Genomic DNA, 23,303 nt, shown 5'->3' with positions numbered 1-23,303 from the left:
TACTGTCTGTCTGCTGTCCCCACTCTTTCAGTTTCGTGATGACAACAAGAAGCTGCATCCTTGTCTAGTGGACTTCCAAAGCCTCCCGGAGCCTGAGAAGAACTACAACTTGGCAATGTCCGGAGAGACACTGAAGTAAGTGAAATACTGAGCTTTTATATGTTTGTTGCTGTGTGGTTAGTTAACCCCTGGTTCTCTGGATTCTGTCTACAGGACTCTTCTGGCCTTAGGTTGTCACGTAGGCATGGGAGACGAGAAAGCAGAGGAGAACTTGAAGAAGATCAAACTTCCTAAAACGTCAGTATTACGGAATATCTCAATAACCACCACTAATCATTTAACACTAATAAAGTAGTTTTAATTCAATTACAAAGGTACAATAGTGTTAGTTTACCTTTCAATTGTTTACACAACTCGCACAATGCCTTTGCTTACTTACAATTTCTCTCAACATGTGGACAGAAGAGCTGTCAATATATGGGAAAACAAAGTAACTTGCATTACTTATTTGACAAAGTAACTCAGACTTTTTTTGTACATTTAAAAGTAATGCATTACTAGTTACGTGAAAAAAGTAATCTGATTACGTAACTTGCATTACTTGTAATGCATTACTCCCAACATTCGTAGTGTATGCTAACAACAACAGGTACTGATATAATAGATATTTTAATGACAATGGTAGAGAGAAAAAGCAAAACAATGATGGCTAAACTTAAACTAGTTTCTGTTTAATTCTTAGGTATATGCAAAGTAATGGATACAAACCTGCTCCTCTGGACCTCAACTATGTGAAGCTGACACCAAATCAGAACACACTTGTGGAAAGGCTGGCTGAAAATGGACACAATGTCTGGGCTCGAGACCGTGTCCGCCAAGGCTGGACTTACAGCATTGTTCAGGTACTGTAGGTGTACACTTTGTCACTTTTTAGTAGGAACAAAATAAAAACAACAACAATAAATTACAAAAATAAGGAAGAGCAAAAATGCTTTCTAGAGCATGGCTCATCCTTTACGAGTCTGATATTGTGAAAATATCACAATATACAATATTAATAAAAATTATATCTAAATTTAGAAGATTCTATGAGATTACCATTTTAGCTTCTGTTCTTTCTGTTGAGTTTGCTTAATTTTCTTCTGATTATATATTTTTTTAGGACATTGTGAACAAGCGCAACCCCCGTCTTGTGCCATACATTCTCCTGGATGAAAAGACGAAAAAGACCAATCGTGACAGTGTATGTGCTGCTGTGCGAACTCTGATTGGCTATGGCTACAATATTGAGCCACCTGACCAGGAAAGCAGTGAGTGTCCATCTAATCATGCACCAAATCAACCTCTTCATATCACTCCTGAAGAATTCTACTACAAAGGGAACTTAAAGTCATCCAATGAGTTTTGTATTTGTAAACTTATACTCACCTAAACCTCTGTGACCATTTATTCCAGGTGGACATGGGAATGGCAGTGGTCGGAGTGATAAGATCCGCGTGTTCAGGGCAGAGAAATCCTACGCGATGACCCAGGGGAAATGGTACTTTGAGTTTGAGGCGGTAACAGTAGGAGAGATGAGAGTTGGGTGGGCAAGACCAAACGTCCATGCAGACAGAGAGCTGGGATCAGATGATCTAGCCTATGTCTTCAATGGGTTCAAGGTACTGAAACTTTATGTTAATAAACATGAATTAGCCTTAATGGCTTCTTTTTGGAAACCCTCCACAAACATTATTGCACATTATTGCATTATGCTTAGATAATAGATAGATTATGCTTATGCACAAACTTAGACTATGGTCTTTACATTACATTAGAAGATTGACAAGTATTAGTTTTGCTTAGCATAAAAATTTCTGAAATCTATTTGAAATCTTTTGTAACATTATAAATGTTCATTTTTTTAAAATCATTTTTATGTTGAGTAAAATCTCTTTTTTTAAACGAATTATTTATTTTATCAAAACAGTACTGTATAATATAATTTCCTGATTTTTACCCTTAGGCTCAGCGTTGGCACATAGGGAATGAGCCATTTGGCCGGCAGTGGCAGTCTGGTGACGTTGTGGGCTGCATGATCGACCTGCCAGAGCAGAACATCATGTTTACTCTGAATGGAGAGATGCTCATCAGTGACTCTGGATCTGAGATGGCCTTCAAAGACATTGAGATCGGAGAAGGTGAGAGTCACGAAGAGGAATGATATTGAGATGTTAATTGGCTGTGACATTTAATAATATGTCTGTTCTCCGGACCAGGCTTCATCCCTGTATGCAGTCTGGGGCTGTCCCAGGTGGGCCGTATCAACCTTGGGCAGAATGTGAGCAGCCTGCGTTACTTCACAATCTGTGGCCTGCAGGAAGGTTTCGAGCCCTTCGCCATCAACATGAAAAGAGATATTACCATGTGGTTCAGCAAAAGCTTGCCCCAGTTTGTGCCTGTACCAATGGACCACCCTCATATTGAGGTAAAAACACACTGAAAAACCCTTATAAATGCATGCTAATCTGCCTTGGCTACTAAGTAAATAAATAAGTAAAATCCTAGTACTAAAATAACTTTATTTTATGGTGACCTAGTTTCATTGTACTTACTCAAATAAGTACGGAGTAATATTAATTAACTACTTTACATGTGCTTAGAGTTAGGGTTAGGGTTTGGCTTAGAGCTAGTTGCATAATTTACTGTTATTACTACAGTAAGTACATGTAGTAATGTGTAACTGTCACCTTAAAATAAAGTGTTACCAAAATAAATTAATAGAAATATAAAAAAATAGAATAAAAATGAAAAAAGCACATTACCAAATGTACTCAAATTTAAATGAAAACTGAAAATATAAAAATAAAAGCTAATTCAAAATATCAATAAACTCTCAGGCCTCTTTTTTGTTGATTGCTTCAATAGGTGTGCCGTGTGGATGGAACAGTTGATAGCGCCCCCTGTCTGAAACTGACTCATAGGACATATGGATCTCAGAATGCCAACACGGACCTTCTGTTCTTTAGACTCAGCATGCCCATAGAATTTCACGAAACCTTCAAAGTGCCAGTGGGAGCTTCACCCCTCACCCGAACCCTCACTATCCCTGAGGATGAAGCTCTTGAGGTGGACCCCGAATCTGAGTTTGAGCTTCTGAAGAAATCAGCTACTCGTAAGGAGCAAGATGAGAAAGAAAAAGAGCCATCAGTCCCTAAAGAGCTTCCTGGCAGCAAAGAGGGTGAAAATGAGAAGGACACCACCACAGAGAAGAGCAAAAAGAGAGGGTGAGAGAAGATAGATGCAACATTGTATCTGTAATCTTGTCTTCTGATTCAGAAATGACAAAATATCTGTGATTTCCAGGTTTTTTTCCAAGGCGAAGAAGGCAGCATTCACCCCACCACCGGTGGTTCCAACGGTGCCTCGTCTGATGGAGGATGTTGTCCCAGATGATCGAGACGATGCTGATATTATCTCAAACACAACTACCGTATGGATGAAACTTTTACAATTTTTCCCTTACTAAATATCCGTGTAAGCGGAATTTCATCTAAATAATGTGTTGATGCATGAAAATGTTGTCCTGTAAAGAAAATCCTTCTTTTCATCCCAACAGTATTATTATTCAGTCCGAGTATTTGCTGGACAGGAGCCCAGTGGAGTATGGGCAGGCTGGGTCACTCCTGACTACCACCTGTACGATCCACACTTTGATCTTTGTAAAGTCAGAAATGTAACTGTTACGGTTGGGGATGATAAAGGCAACATTCATGACAGGTAACTTAACTTGAGGTAACTTTAGTATATAGCTTCATACTGCTACATATTTCAGTGCATTTTTCGCCAGAATATGACTAGTAAGGAAGCAGGCTTAACTTTAGCCATTTTATATCCTGAAATTCCCCCTAATAAATCATGCTGGAGGTTACTTTACATGTTTCAGCACAACACTGTCTCTTTTTCGGCTTTCCTCAGTGTAAAACGCAGCAACTGCTACATGGTGTGGGGAGGAGAATTTAGCAGCTCGCAGCAAACACGCATCAGCCAGGAGGACTTTGTGATTGGCTGCTTGGTGGACCTGGACACAGGACTGATGACCTTTACAGCCAATGGCAAAGAGATCCATGCTTTCTACCAGGTAAGTTAAAGTGGCCAGAGTGATTTAGGTTTCATTTATTTCCTGTAACTGAACAGTACATAAGGAACTAGGTAAGTTTGCAGTAGATTTTTTACATTTTCTGATTTGAAAATGTGACTGGAAAAAGTAAATAGTGTGGTGTGTTTGTTTACCAGGGTGCAATGACTACATGGTTGCAGTCAGTGGTTAAATTGGGCCGGGGCTCTCCGGGGCTCAGCCCCGGCACATAAGCCTGCTCGTTTGCAGTCAGTTGCCTACTGGAAATTATGTCACATAAAATTTGATGAAAGTGACGCTTTTGAAAACATATTTCTGATTATAAATGAACGATTTTGAAATGGCATGTCTATTTTGTCTCGGCGGAGCTGAGATGAGAACAATCGGAACACGGCCGTACTCTTGTTCAGCTGCTTAATCTCGTTGTCAGTCGACCATGATCGTGCACCGCTCGCGCATGCCATGCGCATCTACAGATAAACTACTACTCAGAACTCCAACATGGATAAATGTACGCAGCAATAATGAATGTTCCTGGGAGATCCGTGGTTGCGCGGGATGTGGAAGCGCGCAAGTTCCAGAACCTTCTACTGTATTAAAAAAAAAAAAAAAAAAAAAAAACCGAGCTGCTGACCGCCGCTGCAGCAACAGATCAGTTTTGTCAAGTTCAGCACAACGTTGGTTGTACAAAAAGTGCCCTGGCCTTGAATGACAAGGTAAGGAAAAATGTTTGGCACATTGTGGGTCACTATCATAACAAGGTAATACAGTGTGTAATCAAGCGTTTTATATTTAATATGAGGGAAATAGGCTACACATGCCGTGGACGTGACACAAAAAATCTTTAACTTTTAGGTGGCAAAATATGTTTTTGTAATTCTGTGAATTACACTGCAAACCAAAGTAATACTACCCACCGGATGAAGAAGGGTTGGCTCTTCACAGACCATAACATATTCATTTTATTTTATTTTTCATGTTCGCATTTATGAGGAAAAAACAATGTTACGGACGGGACCGCTCTGAAAGCGGCACTGACTGTTTAAAACTTTCACTGAGACCTCAAACAGAAAGCACAAAGCCTTTCTTTAAAATGAATTTCGTTTTGTATTAATTGTAGCCTATCTTAATTTTATGTTTCATCAAACAATTGTCTGTAATAAACAAGAAGTAAAAATAGTAGATATAGACAATAGATAATCACGACACGGACGCGCCGGCGAGTGAACTGGACTCTCGTCTCATAAATGAACCGAAACTCAGCGTATAAGGGAGCTATACTTGCCTGACAGACCTGATAAATATATCTATAGAAAGCTTGGAAGGTCTTCTTTTAAACAGAACAATTCAAAACGAAAGAAAACAGACCGCTGCTTGAGTAGCCTAATCCGTATGAAATGTGCATTTCTCTCTGGCGAGTTTACTACTGCGAAGATTGCATCGTCAACTTCATCTATGCAGGGCACTGACACAGAAAACTCTTGTTTATTAATAAACAATTAAAATGTCTCCTTGCTATATTTTACATATTAATCATTACTTTTACCGGTTCTTTGTGACAGCTTTTAGGTGCTTTATTGGCAGCGCCGCCCTCACATGTTACATGAACGCGTCACCACCGCATCAGCACCGAAAACAGGAAAAAAATTTCAATCCCTGTTTTGGCAGGGGAAAAACTGATCAGAAAATGTAACGAAACGTTGTAGAAATGTAGTGGAGTAGAAAGTATAATAATTGCTGCAAAATGTAACGAAGTAAAGTCAAAAGTATGCACTATTGATTCTACTTAAGTAAAGTAGGCCTACAGAAACTTAGTATTTGTATTTCGTTACTTCCACCACTGCTGATTAACAGTAATGTAAATGCTAAATGTCCTAATACCTGTTGATACTACAACAATGCAAATATGCTCTTAACCTTGCAGTTTTTCACATGTCATGTAAGACTCAATTTCTCCATTTCTTTGCACAAAACTCTCCAGAAAATGCCATTTAATAGTTTATTTTTCAAAAAAAATTCCCGGGGGGGCATACCCCCGGACCCCCCTAGGGAGAGCCCCCCCACATAATAAATCCCAATTTAACCCCTGGTTGCAGTGATTTTTAACACATAGCTAGGGTGCTCCTAGATGGTTAGTAGTGTAGTACAGAATAAGATTACTAGACAGTATTGAGCAGCAGATGCTTTATAAACTCAGCAAAAATGAAATGTCCTCTCACTTTCAACTGCTTTTATTTCAATCAAATGTCTTAACTTGTAAATATCTGTATAAACATAAAAAGTTAAAAAAGTCAACAACTAAGTTTTTACAGACATTTGACAAACAGGAATGGAATAATGAGGGTCAATATCAAAAGTAGCAGCCAGTATCTGGTGGGGCACCAGCTGCTTTAAGTACTACAGTGCATCTCATCCTCATGGACTGCAGCAGTTCTTTCTGTGAAATATTACTCCACTCTTCCACCAAAGAACTTCTCCCTGTAACACTCTCTTAGGCATCTTACATTACGGACACTGCAGTTTATTGCTCTTTTCACATCTGCAGTCCTCATGCCTCCTGCAGCAGGACTATAGCATGTTCCCACAGGTGATCATGGACCCTGGGCATCTTTCTTCTGTTTTTTTTTTTTTTTTAGTGTCAGTAGAAAGGTATCTTTAGTGTCTCTTTACAAGTTATTGTAACTTACCCTTAATTATCTACCCCCTGTAAATTCTTAGCATCTAAAGATGCATGTGCAATAATTGTTTATGGCTCATTGAACAAGCATGGAAAACATTGTTTAAACCCTTTTTCCAATAAAGATCTGTAAAGCTTATTTGGATTTTACTAAATTTATTTCAAATATCCTGAAAAGGGGAAAATTTCTTTTTTTGCTGAGTTTATATATATATGCTTCTAGCTAATAGCTGTTTTGCAGCACTTATTTACAGGACCTAAGCAATATAACAACCAAGAAACAATCAAAATGTCAAAACACAATAATATATAATAAATATATAATATGTATGTATTATATATTTTTATGTAGCACATATTACCAACTATGTAAACTCCTAAATAAAATAATTCTGTTTGTCATTAAATTACTATGTATTATTATGATAGAAAACTCATTAATTCCATTATTTAAAACATCTGACTTCCTAAAGGAAATTAAAAATACTTAATCACCATAATTTATGTCTGTTTAATGTGAAATTAAGCTGTTTCTCTGTGTTTCAGGTGGAACCTAACACTAAGCTCTTCCCTGCTGTGTTTTGTTTGCCATCTAGCCAGAACATGATACAGGTGGAACTCGGCAAACTAAAGGTCACTATCCTAGTGCTAAAGTTGCCTCCTTTTTTTGTGACATAAAATGTTCTTTATTCATATTCTTCTTTTACAACACTTTATCCAGAACATTATGCCCATCTCTGCGGCCATGTTCCGCAGCGACCATAAGAACCCGGTCCCTCAGTGTCCTCCCAGGCTAGATGTCCAGATGTTGACACCAGTCATATGGAGCCGGATGCCTAATCACTTTCTGGACCCTGAAACTGGCCGTGTGAGTGAGAGGCAGGGCTGGAAGGTGCAATGCATGGAACCTCTCGTTATGATGGCGCTGCACATTCCAGAAGAAAGCAGGTATTACATTAGTATGCAAATATTACCCGCTTATTTCATTAGAAATTTGAAAAACTTTCCTTGATCCTTTGAAATAAATGAATTCAGTGTACAATAAAAAATTTAATGGATTAAACAAGTGGCAGAATTTGATATCACTTTCTTTTCCAGGTGCATTGACATCCTGGAACTGTCGGAACGCACCGACCTGATGAAATTTCATTACCACACTCTGAAACTGTATGGTTCTGTCTGCGCACTGGGCAACAACCGCGTCGCACACGCCCTCTGCAGCCATGTGGACGAATCGCAGCTCTTTTACGCCATCGAGAACACCTACCTGCCCGGCCCCATCCGCAGCGGATACTACGACCTGCTCATCTCCATGCACCTGGAGTCTGCCAAGCGCAACCGTCTCATGACCAATAAGGAGTTCATTGTGCCCATGACGGACGAGACACGTAGCATCACCCTCTATTCAGACGCTGAGAAGGCCCATGCGCTACCTGGGGTCGGGCTCACCACCTGCCTGCGCCCCAAACTTCACTTTGCCCCAACTGGGTTTGTGGGCACTAATGCAGACCTCTACACTCTCAGCCCCATCTTGCCTCTACAGGTAGGTGGAAGAAATGAGACAGAAGCCAGGGTTATTATAGTTTACTAAAACAAGAACTAAAACTAAAATCATCAAAAACTAATTTTGCTGTGTGAAATGAAATAAATTTTAACTGGAACAAAATAAAGTATAAAAAATCTAAACTTTTTTTTAGCTTGTTGCCAAGGCAGCATTTCTTATTTTTATTTAGTTTAACTTGATGTACTAAAAAATGTAAACTAAAATGAAATAAAAAATAACTAATGAAAATGACAAAATTAACAAAACTTTAATTACATTTGAAAACTGAAAAAAAGAAAATATAAATATAAAAAATTATTCAAAATCTGAATAAAAACTATAATAGGATCTCAATGATACTAAAATAACACTGATTGTTTGTGAAAACTGCCACAAAGTTGACATTTTAATTTCTCTGTTGTTGACTCTTCTCCTTCTGTACTTTAGATGCTTAAGGACCATGCCCTCAACATGCTTACTGAAGCCGTTCAGGATGGTGGACAGGCCATGCGGGATCCCGTAGGGGGCAGCGTTGAGTTCCACTTCGTGCCCATCCTGAAGCTCATCAGCACCCTGCTCATAATGGGCGTGTTTGATGACAACGACGTTAAGCACATCCTGAAGCTGATCGAACCATCCGTCTTCAGTGATGGAGAGAGCCAGGCTGAAGAACTGGAGGCTGCCAAAATTTTAGATGCTAAACAACTGGTCAGCAAAGAGGAAGGAATAGAGGTAAAAGAGAAAGCGGAACAAATAGAAAATAAAAATGAGGGAGAGCTATTGGATGAAGGCATGGGAGAGGATGAGGAAGAAGATCTTGAGGAGGATGAGCTTGAACCTGAGGAGGAAGAGGAATATGAGCAGGCGGGAAAAGAAGGGAAGGAGGACGAACATGCTGCGGAAAAAACGGACAGAGAGAAAGCAACAGATGGAGAAGCTGAGAAAGAAACTGCTGCAGCTGAGGCAGAAGTGAAGGAAGAGGAGGATGTGGGAGAGGGACTGCTGCACATGAAGCTTCCTGAGTCTGTTAAACTTCAGGTGAAGTACTGCTGATTAAAAGTACTGGGTTTTTGTCTTGCTTTTTTACTTTTTGTCTCACTTTTTGTCTTCCTCATCCTTAGATGTGTACTCTCCTGCAATATTTCTGTGACTGTGAGCTGCGTCACAGAGTGGAAGCCATCATAGCTTTCTCAGACAGGTTTGTCAACCAGGTGCAGACCAATCAGAGACAGCGATATAATGAGCTCATGCAGGCCTTTACGATGAGTGCTGCAGAAACAGCCCGCAAGACTCGCGAATTCCGGTCCCCTCCACAGGAACAGGTGCTGTACAGCCACTATACGTGTGTGTGTGTGTGTGTGTGTGTATATATATATATATATATATATATATATATATATATATTCTTTTTTGTAAGAAAAAGCTAAAATTACATAAACTCTGTATATTCAGGTGAACATGTTGATGAACTTTAAGAATTGTCCAGAGGATGAAGATAGCCCCGTTCCTGAGGATGTCCGGAATGGCCTGATGACATTTCACCATGACCTTTTGGGTCACTGTGGTCGGTTTAACCGTGCAAATGGAAATCTTTTCAAAGAACATACTGTCACTGTTTAATACGAAGACCAGTACCATTACAGTCCATGTTTATTCCTGTTAGCATGTCACTCCTGTTTCCATATGCATTTTTTCCTACCTTAGCAAGACTAGGTACATCTTAGGATTCACTGTTCTCAAACATAATGTAAGGAGTCATATGGATTCTCCTTCTCTGTCATAGGTGTGCATATTGAAGAGGAGGAGCAAGAAGAGGTGGTTGACACCTCTCTCCGTGGGCGCCTCTTGAGACTGGTAGAGAAAGTTAGGAGCTTACGCAAGAAGCCGGAGGCAGAGCCTGAACCTGAAGAAGACAAAAAACCCAGTAAAAGATTGAGTTTTTTACTACATTTTAGACTTCCGTGTCCCATCTTGTTTTCCCCTGCCATAATTACATGAACATCTGCTCTTGTGTCACAGGTACTCTGCAGGAGTTGATCTCCCACACCATGATCCACTGGGCTCAGGAGTCTTTCATTCAGAACCCTGAGCTGGTGCGGCTCATGTTCAGTCTGCTACACCGGCAGTATGATGCCCTGGGTGAGCTGATCCGAGCGTTGCCCAAAGCCTACACTATCAATGCTGTGTCTGTGCAAGACACAATGGAGCTACTGGAGTGTCTGGGGCAGATCCGATCCCTGCTCATTGTTCAAATGGGGCCAGAAGAGGAGAGGCTGATGATCCAAAGTATTGGGTGAGTGCATGATCGCACCCTTAAAAAGTCCTTTAACTTTAAATGGTACCAATAATTGCAACTGCAATAGATCCAGTTTGAGAAATTTCCACCACCCAAGAGTTGCAACCACCCTCTGTTTCTCTTTCAGAAATATTATGAGCAACAGGGTATTCTACCAGCACCCCAACCTGATGAGAGCTCTGGGAATGCATGAGACAGTCATGGAGGTTATGGTGAACGTACTTGGAGGTGGCGATTCAAAGGTACACAGTTTATATTTTTAACACATTTTTATGCAATGTTCAAACATTTGAAGAATCAACTGGTTTGAAAGATTTAATTTGATTTGCATTTGCTCTGGGCAGGAGATCAGATTCCCTCGAATGGTGACCAACTGCTGTCGTTTCCTGTGTTATTTCTGTCGTATCAGCAGACAGAATCAGCGTTCAATGTTTGATCATCTGGGCTACCTCCTGCAGAACAGTGGGATTGGGCTGGGTAAAGCCTGATTCTTAAAGAAACCCACTTTCCTTTTTAATAACTTTTCATCTCCAGAATGTACATTTATGTCTAGCCTAGTTAAAATTAAATTAAATTAAAACTCAGCTATAAATGTATATTATTAAGTGCTGTATCAACCAACCAGTGATCACTGTTTCAGGAATGCGTGGCTCTACTCCTCTTGATGTTGCTGCTGCATCCTGTATCGATAACAATGAACTTGCTCTGGCTCTCCAAGAGCAAGACTTGGAGATGGTGCGTCATCCTAAAGTACAGATGGAAATCTTTGTGACCAGTTTTTTTGGCTCCTACAAAAATCTGTTTGTCTCTCTGTTTGTGCAGGTGGTGAAGTATTTGGCTGGTTGTGGCCTGCAGAGCTGCCCCATGCTCTTATCAAAAGGTTACCCTGATATTGGGTGGAATCCATGTGGAGGAGAGAAGTATCTGGATTTCCTGCGCTTTGCTGTGTTTGTTAATGGTTTGTATTTATTGATTGTGTTTAGCTGGACAAAGAAAAGTATACAGTATTATATATAAAATGTAGTTTGTTAGTGTGCGAATTGCGAAGTGCAAATAATGTTGACATGACAAAATAAAACAAAATAAATAATAAAAAAATATAAAATTAAATTAAAAGTTTTGTATAATGTTCTGTTTTCAGGAGAGAGCGTGGAGGAGAATGCTAATGTGGTGGTTCGGCTGCTGATCAGGAGGCCTGAGTGTTTTGGTCCTGCACTGAGAGGAGAAGGGGGCAATGGTCTGCTTGCTGCCATTGAAGAGGCCATTAAGATCTCAGAAGATCCTGCAAGAGATGGACCCACTGTTAAAAAAGACAGACGCTTCCCAATGTAAGGGCAAAGCATCTCTGTACTAGATTACCGTCTGGTATATTAAAGTCATTTTATCTCGATCAGTGTTTCCACCATTTTCCACCAGTTTCACATTATCCACCATTACCGCCACCCACACAGAACAACAACCTGCGCACGCACTAACATTTTCACACACAGAAGCACCTTGTGCGAAGTGAATAGTATAGAGGGGAAATAACATGTTAACTCAATTGTCACTGCTTGGTTTTACAGTGGTATGTAGAGAGGTTTTTGAGTGTTTCTTGTTCATGATGTGTCAGGTTTGGAGGTGAGGAGCAGCATGAGGAGAACAGAGTTCACCTGGGAAATGCCATCATGTCCTTTTACTCAGCTCTTATTGATTTGCTGGGTCGCTGTGCTCCTGAAATGCACGTAAGTGTGTTTGTACTCTATGTAACTGCTTGAGTGGTACTCAATGAGATCTGACTTGATTGAACATCTCACACTTCCTGTCTGTTTGTATAGTTGATCCAGGCTGGTAAAGGTGAGGCTTTGAGAATCAGGGCCATTCTTAGGTCTCTTGTGCCCATTGAAGATCTTGTTGGTGTGATCAGCTTGCCAGTCCAGATACCTGCTTTTGGAAAAGGTAGCAAGTAAAGAGTTTGTAGATGGAAGCTTGAATCCTTACTTTTCTCACACTTCCTATCTTACTACGCCCATTATATTTCAGATAACAGCATCATTGAACCAAAGATGTCTGCTAGTTTCGTGCCTGATCATAAAGCACCAATGGTCCTGTTCCTGGACAGAGTTTATGGCATCGACAACCAGGACTTCCTGTTGCATGTACTAGAAGTGGGCTTCCTGCCTGACATGAGAGCAGCAGCTTCCTTAGACACAGTAAGATGTCTGCTGTATCATTCTTCACTAACAAAAATGCTGTCTGTGTCCGCATTCAAATAATGGTGCTCACATGGAAAATGCGGGTTCAAGTCTTGCTTTCATCGTTTCCTTTTCTCTTTACATAACTATCTGCAGTACCGTCACAATTATTATCCTCTTCTTTCTCTAAGGCTGCGTTCAGCACTACAGAAATGGCCCTTGCTCTGAACCGTTACCTGTGCTCCGCTGTGCTGCCTCTCATCACTAAATGTGCTCCTTTGTTCGCCGGGACGGACCACCGCGCCATTATGATCGACTCTATGCTTCACACCATCTACAGGCTGTCCCGAGGACGCTCTCTTACCAAAGCTCAGAGAGATGTTATCGAGGAATGTCTCATGTCTTTGTGCAGGTAACTTGTGTGCAGTGTTGGGTGTAATTCATTACTAAGCAATTAATTACTGTAATTTTATTACTTTTCCCTTTAAAAAGTAAAGTAATTAGTACAGTATTCTAATTACACTTGTTGAAGATGTAATTGGTAGCTATTAATTAATTTATTTTTTAGAGTAACCTACCCAAAACTAATTGTGCACTACAACAAATGCCAATAAAACAAATATGCATTCAAAATTTATTTTGGGGTTGCTTATTGTTTTACAGGTACCTGCGTCCTTCCATGCTTCAGCACCTCCTCAGGCGGCTGGTATTTGATGTGCCGATTCTGAATGAGTATGCTAAAATGCCGCTTAAGGTATGGGGTTGTATCATTACAATTCAATACAATGAATTTAAGCTGGTTGCTATAGTCATCTCATCTGTCTGTCATTATTTTGCAGCTGCTTACTAATCATTATGAGCGTTGTTGGAAATATTATTGTTTGCCCAATGGCTGGGCTAACTTTGGCGTATCATCAGAGGAAGAGCTTCATCTCACTCGTAAACTCTTCTGGGGAATTTTTGAATCTCTGGCTCACAAGGTGGGAATATGCCATCTATTGCTGAGCTGTTTGAGAGAGTATTAGCATAGCATAACATAACATATATTAGAATAACGTAATAAATAGCTTTTTAATTTGTGTCCACCAACAGAAATTTGATGCAGAGCTATTCAAAATTGCCATGCCTTGCATATGTGCGATCGCTGGAGCAATTCCTCCCGATTATGTGGACGCCAGCTACTCCTCCAAAACAGAGAAAAAGGCTTCTGTTGATGCTGAGGGCAACTTTGACCCCAAACCTGTTGATACCACTAAGTACATTTATTTATTTAATTATTCTTTTTAGTGAGATTTATCAAATTGACAAAAAGTCAAATATTTGATTAATTATGCTGTTGTGATTCTCTCTTTTTTATAGCACTATCATTCCTGAGAAGTTGGATGGTTTCATCAACAGATATGCAGAATACACACATGACAGATGGGCTTTTGAAAAGGTATATATTATTCTTTCTATCTCTCTATCTCTCTATCTATCTATCTATATCATTATATTATACTATATATCGATCGATCTATCATTTTGCTAGGTGGCTGGTAGTGTGTTATTTATTTATTTGTATAAGAGTTTTACCAGTGCCTTTTAATCCACCAGATCCAAAACAACTGGACTTTTGGTGAAGTGTTGGATGAAAATGCCAAGACTCATCCCATGCTCAGGCCTTACAAAACATTCTCTGAAAAGGTAACAGACATCATATATTACATTTTCACTCTCTCAGACTCCATAGTGCTATTTGGTTATTTGTAAGTGCCTCATATCATATGTTTTAATGCAATAATATTTGCATTAGGATAAAGAAATCTACCGCTGGCCTATTAAAGAGTCCATGAAAGCCATGATTGCCTGGGAGTGGACATTGGACAAAGCCAGAGATGGAGATGACGAGAAAACAGAGAAGACAGCACGCAAGATCTCACAGACTGCACAGGTAAGCGAGGATAGAGATAATAAAGGATAGAGTGGAAATTATTGAGATACTAACCAAATACTGCTGTATCTAAAACTCTAAATTAAGTTTTGTGACTTTTGTTTCACATATTAAACAACAAATTGCATATATTACTGATACTCTAAATATGAGTATGATATCATAATTCACAAATGCAGCGTTTTTACAATTTCTTTTCCTAGGCAACCTATGACCCCAGTCATGGCTACAGCCCTCAGCCCATTGACATCTCAGGCATGACACTGTCCAGAGAGCTACAGGTACACAATGATTGAAAGAAAGACAGCACAACCCCAATTAGTTCAACATCACCAATTCAATACAATTGAAAGCACCATGGCTAACGGCACACTGCGTTTTCTAGTCCATGGCAGAGCAGCTTGCAGAAAACTACCATAACACCTGGGGCCGCAAGAAGAAAATGGAGTTACAATCAAAAGGTTAGCCTCTCTGCAATGTCTGACCAATAAACAGCCTTTTTTAAATGATTTTAAATGACATCTCTCTTGATGTGTTTGTACTTAGGTGGAGGGACACACCCTTTGCTTGTGCCTTATGACACACTGACAGCTAAAGAAAAGGCACGAGATAGGGAGAAAGCATATGAGCTACTCAAGTTTCTGCAGCTCCATGGATATGCTGTGACAAGGTACAGTAATCACTGAAACCCATATATATACTCCAAAATAATGTAATTGCTATAATTGTGATTGTCTAAAATCTCTCTGTCCAGGGGGCTCAAAGATATGGAAAGTGACATTTCATCTATTGAGAAGCGTTTTACGTATGGCTTCCTACAGAAGCTGCTAAAGTGGATGGACATTGCCCAGGAGTTCATAGCACATCTTGGTAAAACTGCATTCATTTGTGTTGCATGAATTTGTGGATGAACTGGGATTAACTACATTTTCTGTGACATTTGTGTTTACAGAGGCAGTTGTGAGCAGTGGCCGTGTGGAAAAGTCGCCGCACGAACAAGAGATTAAGTTCTTTGCCAAGGTGGTCTATACTCCCAAGAAATCTTTTAGCATTTAACGCTTGATCAGGACTGTAAATAATGTGTGTGAAATATTTCTGTCCTCCTCAGATTCTTCTGCCTTTGATAAATCAGTATTTTAAAAACCACTGCCTCTACTTCCTGTCCACGCCGGCCAAAATCCTGGGCAGTGGTGGACACGCCTCAAACAAGGAAAAAGAGATGATTGCAAGGTAACAACACACAGACACTTAAACAGTCTGATATGATGTTAATGTCAAATACAAGATTCTTTCACATAATATTTTTTTTAATTTCACCCTGTTGCTCTTGCTGCTTTCTTTTCCCTCTTTCTCTCACATTCATTCTTATGTTTGTTTGATTTCCTTTAATTTGGTATTAGTATCTTCTGTAAGATGTCTGCCCTGGTGCGACACAGAGTGTTTCTCTTTGGTAAGATGACCTCTGCTGTCCTCCATCACTTTTCCTTTCCGTTTTCTTATTACTTTTATTTCGAGTGTTTTACCTTTCTTTTGTGTTTCTCTCTATTAACTCAGTAGAGCATCTAATGTGCTTTACCTCAGTGTTTATGGTTTTTAAAAAAGCTGAATATCTATCCTTGATGTAATACCATCTGTTTGTGATGTATAGGTACGGATGCACCTGCTATTGTCAACTGCCTTCATATCCTTGCACGCTCACTTGATGCCAGGTAAGTCATTAAAATGAATTGTCAATCAGAATAGAGACCAGTAGCACAACAGTTGTATGTTGTATCTCAAATGTGTCAAACTCTACTCCTGGAGGGCCAGAGTGTAGCTCCAACCAGCTTTAAAACACCTGCCTGGAAGTTTATAGTAATCCTAAAGACCTTGGCTGTGTCCGAAATCACCCCCATACCCTTAATTAGGGCACCGTTTGAGGGGACAGCCATTTTTGTGGTGTCCAAAACCATAGTGGATGTAATCAAGTGCACTCGTTCAATCCCACAGTGCATGCACCGCAATACAGAGTGTACAACCAATGTACGCTCAACAGCTAGAGAATACCCATAATGCACTGTGAGGGTCGAAGATGGCACCTGCAGCTCAATCATCAATCATCAACCACTGGTCCTATGTGGCTACAGAGTAATATCATACAGGTATAAATTCCTTTTTAATCAATTATTATTTTGTTTAATTAAGGTTTATACATTTTAATTTCCATGATCGAGTTCAAGATAAATGTTTTCATTACTGCTGGAGCTGCCAGTTTGTTTAGTTTCAAATGATTATTAAACAGCAAGCACAAACTATGCTAAAGTGGCAGCCCTTCCAGCGCACTCAGTTTCCTAATTCCGTCACTCGTTTTCATTCACTCCTTCAAGTGGACTATATTAGTGTAGGGAATAGTGAATGAGGGTATAGGGGCTGATTTCGAACACAGCTCTTGAATAGCTGGTTCAGGTGTGTTTAATTAGGATTGGAGCTAAACTCTGCTGGATAGTGGCCCTTCAGGAACTGAGTTTGACACCCCTGTTTTGTAAAAAAAAATTACATTTCTCTGACTTTAACAGAACTGTGATGAAATCCGGGCCTGAGATCGTAAAAGCAGGGCTGCGTTCGTTCTTTGAGAGTGCAGCTGATGACATTGAAAAGATGGTGGAAAACCTCAAACTTGGCAAAGTGTCCAAAGGCAATCAGGTGCAACTTTAGTAATGCTAATATCACAAGGTGTTAATTTCCGGCATTATTTTTTGCACGGCACGAGTCCATCTGTGTCTTTTGTCTCTCAGCCAGTGAAAGGCGTGTCTCAGAATATTAACTACACCACAACAGCTCTGCTCCCTGTCCTCACTTCGCTGTTTGACCACATCGCTCAGCACCAATTTGGAGATGATGTTATGCGTAAGAACCTTTTTTTGAGTATGTTAATTTTAAAATTAATATATAGTAGTTAAATTATTGTGCGTCTCTCTGTCTTGCCTCTGTTAGTGGACGATTTGCAGATGTCATGCTACCGAATCATGTGTAGCATCTACTCTCTTGGTACAGTAAAAACACCTCATGCAGAGAGGTTTGTATTTATGTGTGTATGTGTGTATAAATGTATGTGACAGTGGGGGTTGGGTTTTTTATATTTTTCCTTTTTATGTGCATTAGGCATAGACCAGCCCTTGGAGAATGTCTTGCTCATCTTGCTGCAGCCATGCCTGTGGCCTACCTGGAGCCCAATCTTAATGAGTATAATGCGTTTTCAGTCTACACTACCAAGACACCCAGAGAAAGAGCTAGTAAGTCATCTCTTTTTTTAGCTACACTTCCATTCAATAAAATACATTTATAATGTTACAAACATTTTCTATTTCAAATAAATGCTGTTCTTTTAAACTTTCTATTCCTTAAAGAATCCTGAAAATATTATCACTGTTTCCACAAAAATATTAAGCAGTGCAACTGTTTTCAACATTGATAATAATAGGAAATGACTCTTGAGCACCGAATGAGCATATTAGAATGATTTCTGAAGAATCATGTGACCCTAAAGACTGGAGTAATGATGCTGAAACTTCAGCTTTGCCATCACAGGAATAAATTAAATTTTATGCCTTGGTGAACATAAGAAACTTGCTCAAAAACATTAAAATATCTTACAGAGACCAAATTTTTGAAAGGTACTGTATATAAATCTGTTTCTGTATTTGTATCTGATTTTTATTATTCCATTTTTTCCTTCTATCTACAGTCCTGGGCCTTCCAAACCAGGTCCAAGAGCTGTGTTTGGACATTCCTGAGCTAGACATATTATTGAAAGAGATTGGAGACCTGGCTGAATCAGGGGCTCGCTACACTGAAATGCCGCATGTGATCGAGGTCACCCTGCCCATGCTATGTAACTACCTACCCCGCTGGTGGGAGAGAGGAGTGGAGAACTTTCCCGATTTGGAGGGTAAGCTTTGTACAGACGTCACCTCCGATCACCTCAACCAGCTCCTGGGAAGTATCATGAAAATTGTGGTCAACAACTTGGGAATTGACGAAGCTTCCTGGATGAAGAGGCTTGCGGGTACGAGAAGTTGTTATTCTCAAGTCTAGGCTTGTATTTTGCACTGAACCTGATCTTCAACATAATATCCTTGTTTCGTTCCAGTGTTCTCACAGCCCATTGTGAGCCGAGCCAAACCAGAGATGCTCAAATCCCATTTCATTCCCACCATGGAGAAGCTGAAGAAGCGAACGTCTAAAGTAGTGGCTGAGGAGGAGCACCTGCGAATGGAGGGGAAATCTGAGGGGGATGAGGAGGAAGGAACTATTAGAGATGAATTTGCAGTTCTCTGTAGAGACTTGTATGCTCTTTACCCTCTTCTCATCCGCTATGTGGATAACAACAGGTATTTTGTGGTTCCTTCGTAGATTATTTTAATAGCATCGTTTTTAGTTGTCTTGACATTTTAAATGTTACATGGGTTTTAGAGCAAGATGGCTGACGTGTCGTGACCCAGATGCCGAGGAACTGTTCCGCATGGTGGGCGAGGTCTTCATCTTCTGGTCCAAATCTCATGTAAGAGACAAATGTCTATTTCAAAGAAAAAAAGAAAAACACACAGTATCAGTAGTCATGATAAACACATTCATTGAAGCCACAGCATATGACATTTGAACACAACAACCTACAGTACAATTCTATGTACCTCGCTTCTCTTCTCATTCTCTCGGTTTTATCTCTATGCAGAATTTCAAGCGAGAGGAGCAAAACTTTGTGGTGATGAATGAAATCAACAATATGTCCTTCCTCACTGCTGACAGTAAGAGCAAGATGAGCAAGGTGAGGCCCTTCTGTCAAAAAATGGGAAATAGACTTTCATATTTGATCATTTATTTCTTATTATTTGATTATCACGTGGTCCGAGTAGTTTTTCTGTTCTGCAAGTTCACATATATAATTTATATATTGGTATTTTTTATAATTATATTATAGATTAGGTTCGGTTTTTTTGTATGGGGAAGTGGGAGAGGGGGGAGGGGGATATTTGATTAAAAAAAATTTGATTTAAGCATTGTGTTGTCAGTAGCATTATTTTAGAATTACTTATATACCATTATAATATTTTGAAGTAGATCAGTTTGCATTTTAATTTTAGTTTACGTTCTAGTAATAAAAAAAAAAAGTACATTTCATTTATTTTGATTTCAGTTTTTGTAATTTTTGGACTACATTTCTAATTTTTTTTCATCTAATATTTAGATTTAATTCAACTTTGTCAATTAGTTTTAGTTAACAATATTAACTCTGATTTTCAAAAACTTAAAATTGTTAATAAACCAACAGCCAATGGTTGATTTGGCATCAAGCCCCACATCAAAAGGTAAAGTGTGCAGTGCTTTCATGTTTTTTTTTTTGAAGACGTTGAGTTTATTCTTGTTGCCACAAAACGCCAGTGATTACTGGTATTATGTGCAAGTGCTTTTCGGGTGCGTTTTACAGGATTTAGGTGACAGTGTTTATGGTGTTCTCTCTCTGACTGTGCCCTGTCCTCTTTTTCTCATCTGGATGCTGGTGGGTTTCTAGACCGGGGACTCTGAGGTTAGCTTCTCTGTCTGCACGACTGCTGTGCTACCGCATGGCACCTCACATCTAGGGGGGGAGGCATTTCATCAACTCCCTCGACACACTGGCACTCATAACTGTGACTTCACAGCTGTTTGACAAGACTAGTGTCTATAGGAATAACACACTCTTTTTTTTTACATGTTTCATGTGTAGATGGGCATCATGATAAAAAGCATAATGGTGTTTTTTCCCTAAAATGGTGTCTTTAGTGCTCTTTATGGATCAGATTATTGAGGGATACACAGCTTAAAATGGGAATTTAGGAGAATATATTAACACAATGTAAATAATTATGTTAAATGGGTATATTCTGAGCACTCTCAGTCTCAAGAAAAATCCCATCCCCATGGACACAAGGGCCACAAGGGCGCCTGTCGTCCTGCCAGTGTGTGAGGGGGGGAGTCTGAATCGAGGCGTTTGATGAAAGAACTCTTTGTAGAGTCAGGCTCATGGCACTTGATTCCATGTCCGTCGCAGAGGGTCCGAGCCCCTGGAGGCCTGTGCCATCACCCTGTACAGCGGTTTGCATCTGTTGGACTGTAGTTCGGATGGGGATCTTCATACATCTCTTATCTTCCTTTTCTTTTTGTATAACGGCTGCAGGTTGGGGTCAATTTTTTTAATCTGTTCAGGAAGTCAACTGAGACTCAGAAATTTGCCGAAATTCACACATCAAACTATTCAACCTGTACTTCAGTTCATTTCCTAAACTGGATTCATGTGATGGAATTTGACCTCAATTAATTTATATTTCATCATCCTCCTTGACAAAGGGGGGCATTTAGAGTCCATCCTCTAATGTGTGCCTATTTAATCCCACCTTAACTGGAATTGTTTCTGTACTTATATCCAATGGCTTACACATCCATGATGTTCCATTTTTGTCTCCCCATCCACCCCTTTTAGCCCACGACCCCTGATGCAATCAAAAACAAATGATTGAGGTGGGATTGTGGAAAAGGGAATTACACTTACATACTTAAGGACTAACGTAACCTGTAAAACTTGGCTTTAATTGTTAGTTGCATTAACACAGTGGTCCACAGCTGTAACAACCACAACATAATACATTGATTCTTTTATTCAGACCAGGGTTGAAGACAATATCAGATACCCAAGACCCAAATCCAGACCACTAACGGAGCCATTAAGACCCAGACCAAGACGTGACGGTCCAAGCTATGAGACCCACACCAAGGCCATGTTTATTTGATTCTGGGTGGTCTTAACCCTATAAATCCTACTGTATCATATTTGATGCACAAATTTCTAAGGCCTCTAAATGATCTATGTGATCAAAACTTTGCTGAAAAACCTGTTGTACTCAATTTACTACATGGCTTCCGTTGTCTTATTGATAGTTTATACTTTTTAAAAGCCTTTAAGTAAAACGTCCCCCTTCACATTGTGTACATGTGTCTTGCTAAGAAATCTTTAGATATGTTTATAAAGTAAATGTAATAATAACTATACACTGTTAGTAATACTTTAAGATGAACACTTACTGGACTGAAGTAACTTCACTTTAATTGATTATCCATAGATCATTATAAGTCATGTTAAAATGTGAGTATCAAATATGATGCATCAGACTTTTGAGGAACGTTTATTATCTCTCAATCATCATTGTGTTGCATTGCATTATTTTTTGCTCCCTATGATGAAAAATGACAGAGCTTTGATCATAAAACTAAGCATTTAAAAAAGTATAAACTATCAATCAGACAACAGAGGGCATGAAGTAGATTGTGTACAACAGGTTTTTCAGCATCTTGCTAAGACATATTATTGGAAGATGTAGAGTTATAATTTAATGCATTTTATACAAGTAGTCTATATACTGTTATAAAGATTTAATTCATTACAAGCTATCAGAATTTATATAATATAGAATATATATAAGCCATAAAAAGCCTGCCCTGATGCATAAAATATGATTCACAACGACTTTACAAGGTTAAGACCAAGACCACAGGGTCAGTACACCAAATTAGATTGACATAGCCTACTATATTCTTTCACCCACAATGGTTCTCATTCATGAAGCATGAGCAGAATGATTTTTGTCTAAAACCATTCTTACTTAATCTTTGCATTCAGTTCAGTTACATACAATTTATTTTGCTCATGTTTCCTAAATGAGACCCAATGTCTGAAACTCTGAAAGTGCTGGATTGGAGGGGCAAATTGGTGCAAACAGGACATGTGTGATCAAGCGTACTGAAATGATTGCCTCTGTGGGTTGAGCTTCTTAACTTTGGCAACCCAAAATGAGTCAAAAGCGATTAAATCCCCTTTAGTTTTATAATTAACGCCACTGAATGAGTTTTACAGTGTGTTTTTTTAGTTCCTCTTCCTCCCCCTGAGTCTGAGCTTGTTATGACCGTGCATGTCCTTGCAGACCTTTTCAATGCATGGAGTGTATTAAGCTGCACTGACACGTTATAGTACCAGCCCATCTATAGTGCCTGCTTTTATTATGTGTCTACGCTAAGATGACGTTTCAGTTGAATGAATTTCCCCCTTTTTAATGTTGTCACCTCTGTTAAGATTAGAATTGAGATTTTAGCTTCAGACCAAATATGCCTTGTCTTCCCCACTAAGCCCCAATGTTGTTGTCTATTCTGATGAAAAGCAACCCTGAACATTTACCCTCCCTTCCCTCTTAATCACCCTATTAATCAGAATGACTCCTTTCCAAGGACTGTTCTCTAAAGAAGTCCTAACTTAAAGATAAAACCTAATGACTGAAATAATGTCTTCAAGTAAGGATGGATTGTTCTGTTTAGCAGTCTAGGTCCTTGTTAGGGAACAGGAAGCTTTGTATTTTGCTCAATGAAATGAATGTAAAATCTTGAGTTGGACTTCCATTTTTTTGGTCAACAGACTTTGTTAGCACATCATTCAATATGAAAATCTTTTCATAAGATGCCATAAGGTCTCACTGAAAGTTATTTCATGATGTCTATATCA

At 39.4% G+C, this 23,303-nt stretch overlaps 1 protein-coding gene across 1 annotated transcript in view; it reads left to right on the top strand.

Annotated features, from left to right (window-relative positions):
* The window catches only part of ryr1a (ryanodine receptor 1a (skeletal)), a 51,471-nt gene that overhangs the window by 11,100 nt on the left and 17,068 nt on the right, over positions 1 to 23,303 (top strand). Inside the window, exons 23-73 of the mRNA XM_084399840.1 lie at positions 32 to 135; positions 214 to 297; positions 743 to 902; positions 1,163 to 1,310; positions 1,456 to 1,661; positions 2,006 to 2,180; positions 2,259 to 2,467; positions 2,908 to 3,266; positions 3,346 to 3,472; positions 3,599 to 3,759; positions 3,958 to 4,120; positions 7,341 to 7,427; positions 7,516 to 7,742; positions 7,893 to 8,337; positions 8,785 to 9,375; positions 9,459 to 9,659; positions 9,790 to 9,901; positions 10,121 to 10,261; positions 10,357 to 10,630; positions 10,761 to 10,875; positions 10,978 to 11,110; positions 11,274 to 11,368; positions 11,456 to 11,591; positions 11,775 to 11,961; positions 12,246 to 12,357; positions 12,451 to 12,571; positions 12,656 to 12,825; positions 12,999 to 13,219; positions 13,471 to 13,561; positions 13,647 to 13,787; positions 13,900 to 14,063; positions 14,167 to 14,245; positions 14,404 to 14,493; positions 14,603 to 14,740; positions 14,944 to 15,021; positions 15,126 to 15,201; positions 15,287 to 15,410; positions 15,495 to 15,610; positions 15,693 to 15,760; positions 15,849 to 15,970; positions 16,141 to 16,190; positions 16,389 to 16,449; positions 17,296 to 17,422; positions 17,515 to 17,626; positions 17,714 to 17,795; positions 17,882 to 18,012; positions 18,465 to 18,785; positions 18,870 to 19,110; positions 19,193 to 19,280; positions 19,452 to 19,544; positions 20,289 to 20,303. Of these exons, the coding sequence (XP_084255966.1) occupies positions 32 to 135; positions 214 to 297; positions 743 to 902; positions 1,163 to 1,310; positions 1,456 to 1,661; positions 2,006 to 2,180; positions 2,259 to 2,467; positions 2,908 to 3,266; positions 3,346 to 3,472; positions 3,599 to 3,759; positions 3,958 to 4,120; positions 7,341 to 7,427; positions 7,516 to 7,742; positions 7,893 to 8,337; positions 8,785 to 9,375; positions 9,459 to 9,659; positions 9,790 to 9,901; positions 10,121 to 10,261; positions 10,357 to 10,630; positions 10,761 to 10,875; positions 10,978 to 11,110; positions 11,274 to 11,368; positions 11,456 to 11,591; positions 11,775 to 11,961; positions 12,246 to 12,357; positions 12,451 to 12,571; positions 12,656 to 12,825; positions 12,999 to 13,219; positions 13,471 to 13,561; positions 13,647 to 13,787; positions 13,900 to 14,063; positions 14,167 to 14,245; positions 14,404 to 14,493; positions 14,603 to 14,740; positions 14,944 to 15,021; positions 15,126 to 15,201; positions 15,287 to 15,410; positions 15,495 to 15,610; positions 15,693 to 15,760; positions 15,849 to 15,970; positions 16,141 to 16,190; positions 16,389 to 16,449; positions 17,296 to 17,422; positions 17,515 to 17,626; positions 17,714 to 17,795; positions 17,882 to 18,012; positions 18,465 to 18,785; positions 18,870 to 19,110; positions 19,193 to 19,280; positions 19,452 to 19,544; positions 20,289 to 20,303 (7,872 nt within the window). The remainder of the gene's footprint in view (positions 1 to 31; positions 136 to 213; positions 298 to 742; positions 903 to 1,162; positions 1,311 to 1,455; positions 1,662 to 2,005; positions 2,181 to 2,258; positions 2,468 to 2,907; positions 3,267 to 3,345; positions 3,473 to 3,598; positions 3,760 to 3,957; positions 4,121 to 7,340; positions 7,428 to 7,515; positions 7,743 to 7,892; positions 8,338 to 8,784; positions 9,376 to 9,458; positions 9,660 to 9,789; positions 9,902 to 10,120; positions 10,262 to 10,356; positions 10,631 to 10,760; positions 10,876 to 10,977; positions 11,111 to 11,273; positions 11,369 to 11,455; positions 11,592 to 11,774; positions 11,962 to 12,245; positions 12,358 to 12,450; positions 12,572 to 12,655; positions 12,826 to 12,998; positions 13,220 to 13,470; positions 13,562 to 13,646; positions 13,788 to 13,899; positions 14,064 to 14,166; positions 14,246 to 14,403; positions 14,494 to 14,602; positions 14,741 to 14,943; positions 15,022 to 15,125; positions 15,202 to 15,286; positions 15,411 to 15,494; positions 15,611 to 15,692; positions 15,761 to 15,848; positions 15,971 to 16,140; positions 16,191 to 16,388; positions 16,450 to 17,295; positions 17,423 to 17,514; positions 17,627 to 17,713; positions 17,796 to 17,881; positions 18,013 to 18,464; positions 18,786 to 18,869; positions 19,111 to 19,192; positions 19,281 to 19,451; positions 19,545 to 20,288; positions 20,304 to 23,303) is intronic.

Source organism: Rutilus rutilus, assembly GCF_951802725.1.
Source record: "Rutilus rutilus genome assembly, chromosome: 25".
NCBI classification, from domain to species: domain Eukaryota; kingdom Metazoa; phylum Chordata; class Actinopteri; order Cypriniformes; family Leuciscidae; genus Rutilus; species Rutilus rutilus.
Note: the sequence above shows the minus strand (reverse complement) of the source record. Positions and strands in the feature narration are given on the sequence as shown.